The sequence below is a fragment of the Echinops telfairi genome, unplaced genomic scaffold (assembly GCF_000313985.2).
Source record: "Echinops telfairi isolate 266 unplaced genomic scaffold, ASM31398v2 ScPeMD7_5592;HRSCAF=6446, whole genome shotgun sequence".
Lineage (NCBI taxonomy): Eukaryota > Metazoa > Chordata > Mammalia > Afrosoricida > Tenrecidae > Echinops > Echinops telfairi.
The window spans coordinates 24326906-24328699 of NW_022109491.1; the positions used below are offsets into that span (position 1 = coordinate 24326906).

Here is a 1794-nt window from a genome sequence, read left to right on the forward strand (position 1 = left end):
CAGAACAAAAGGGACCGCAGAAATACAGTTAGAGAAATACTGGTTTTAATTAAACATAATTAAACTCTTGGCATCCATCATCTTGCTGCCTAAAATTTTTGGAAAACTGTTTGGGACAAGGCACAGTTCTCCCCTCATCCTTGTCCCGTCTCTTTACCGCCAAGAAAAGAAAAGGTTTCAATGAAAATGCTAAACATAAAAATAAAAATCTTGATATTTCTCTTTTTAAAGTGTAAAAAACCCCGCAAAACGTGTCAATGCTGTTTTGCAAGTCTATAAAATAGCACCAGTAAGAATTAAAAAGTTATTAAAAGCCATTCCAGCAGCATTTCTGAAATGCAGCTTGCTCTTCCCATTAAAAAAAAAAGACTTCTCAGGGCATAAAAAAGGGAGTTTTAAAATCTCTGCAGGGAGGCACCAGGTTTTATTGCAATCCCTCCTCCCACCCTGGGCCTTCTCTGCTAAGAGGGTAAAGCGAGAGGAAAGGGCAAGTGTGCTTTCTGCCCCAACTTCTGGGTTTAGAAAGAGGGTGAGGTCTAGGGGTATCACACAATCAAGGACCTGTGCCTGCGTCGGAGAGGGGTGTTCTTTTTGAAAGGGGTGGGGGGGGATGCCTCCATCTTTCATCTCACATGCCCTGGTATGGCAGATTGTGACACAGCCCCCATGCCTTCCTGAGCAGCCCCAATGGGTTCCATTACAATCGTTGGGAGGAGTTTAGTTAAGGGTGGGGTGGGGGAGTCCTGAATGTGATGATGACATCATACCTGCTGAAACCATCACCACTGAGCACTAGGAGACCAGGGCCCCGTGTGCTGAGTCAAGGGGACTGTCTGTGCCTGCTATATACATACCTGTCACTGCTTCTGCTGCTGGCCCTAGACAGGGAAACACCATCCTGGCCCCCGTAAGTGTCCTGTAGCTACACATATTGACACACAGTCTTTGAATTCCTTGGTGAACTTGTGCATAAACCTGAGTCTTGGGGAGCTGTCAGAAACATGATTTTGGGACCTTACCCATTGTTTCTCTGAGTGGTAAAACCAGGAGGGAAATTTTTTTTTAAAGGTAATCTTACTACCTATTTCAAGTTTTAAAGATACAGATAGGGGAAAAAAATGAGCACCATGTCTGGCTGTTCAAGGCAGCCAGGACTGATCTGTGGACAAGGTGGTAGCACCTCACGCAGGTGGCAACAGAGGCCTTGGAAAGGGCCCCCCCCCTTGCTGGAGAGGAAGGTGCTGCGTGCCCCCAATGAGAAGAGTAAACAGGTACAAGCTGGGTGACCCCAGCTGCACTGGGGCTGGGGAAGCCCCACTCTGAGTTCCTGGCCCTGTCTCCTCCTCAGTGGCCCCACCCCGACAGCAGGACTGGGGTAGGGCTAGTCACAAGCAAAGTAGTCCTTGAGGGGGGCGAAGAGATGTCTGATAACAGGCACGCTCCAGGACCTCCCGAGCAGCTTCTGGCGGGCGCCCCGGCCCATGTTGGACACGTCTGTGTAGTGTACGGGGAAGCCGAAGATCCTGGAAAGCAGCAGCGTGGAGAAGACACAAGTTAGAAATGCTGCCTGTACACGCCCTGCGTGGCTGAGGGTCTGCCCTACCGTGTGCCTTCTTTCAGGCTGGCCTTCCTTCAAAAGCCTGCACCTGCCCTGATCCTTCAAAACCCTTGATGGCAAGCGGTTATCCAGGGGGTATGTCCCCCTAGTCCTTCCTTGGTTCCAGGAAGGTCAACCCCCAGTGCCACAGCACCATGCTCCCAGGACACACTTAGTGCTCAGTAGGCCCTTTGTGA

General features: G+C 50.0%; 1 protein-coding gene across 2 annotated transcripts in view; it reads right to left on the reverse strand.

The window, feature by feature from the left end:
• Positions 1-23: 23 nt before the first annotated feature.
• The window catches only part of DNMT3B (DNA methyltransferase 3 beta), a 35277-nt gene continuing 33506 nt past the window's right edge, over positions 24-1794 (reverse strand). For both annotated transcript variants that reach the window (XM_004697922.2, XM_004697919.2), the window contains one exon: positions 24-1523. In XM_004697922.2, coding sequence (XP_004697979.1) covers positions 1382-1523 — 142 coding nt within the window. In that variant the 3' untranslated portion in view covers positions 24-1381. The remainder of the gene's footprint in view (positions 1524-1794) is intronic.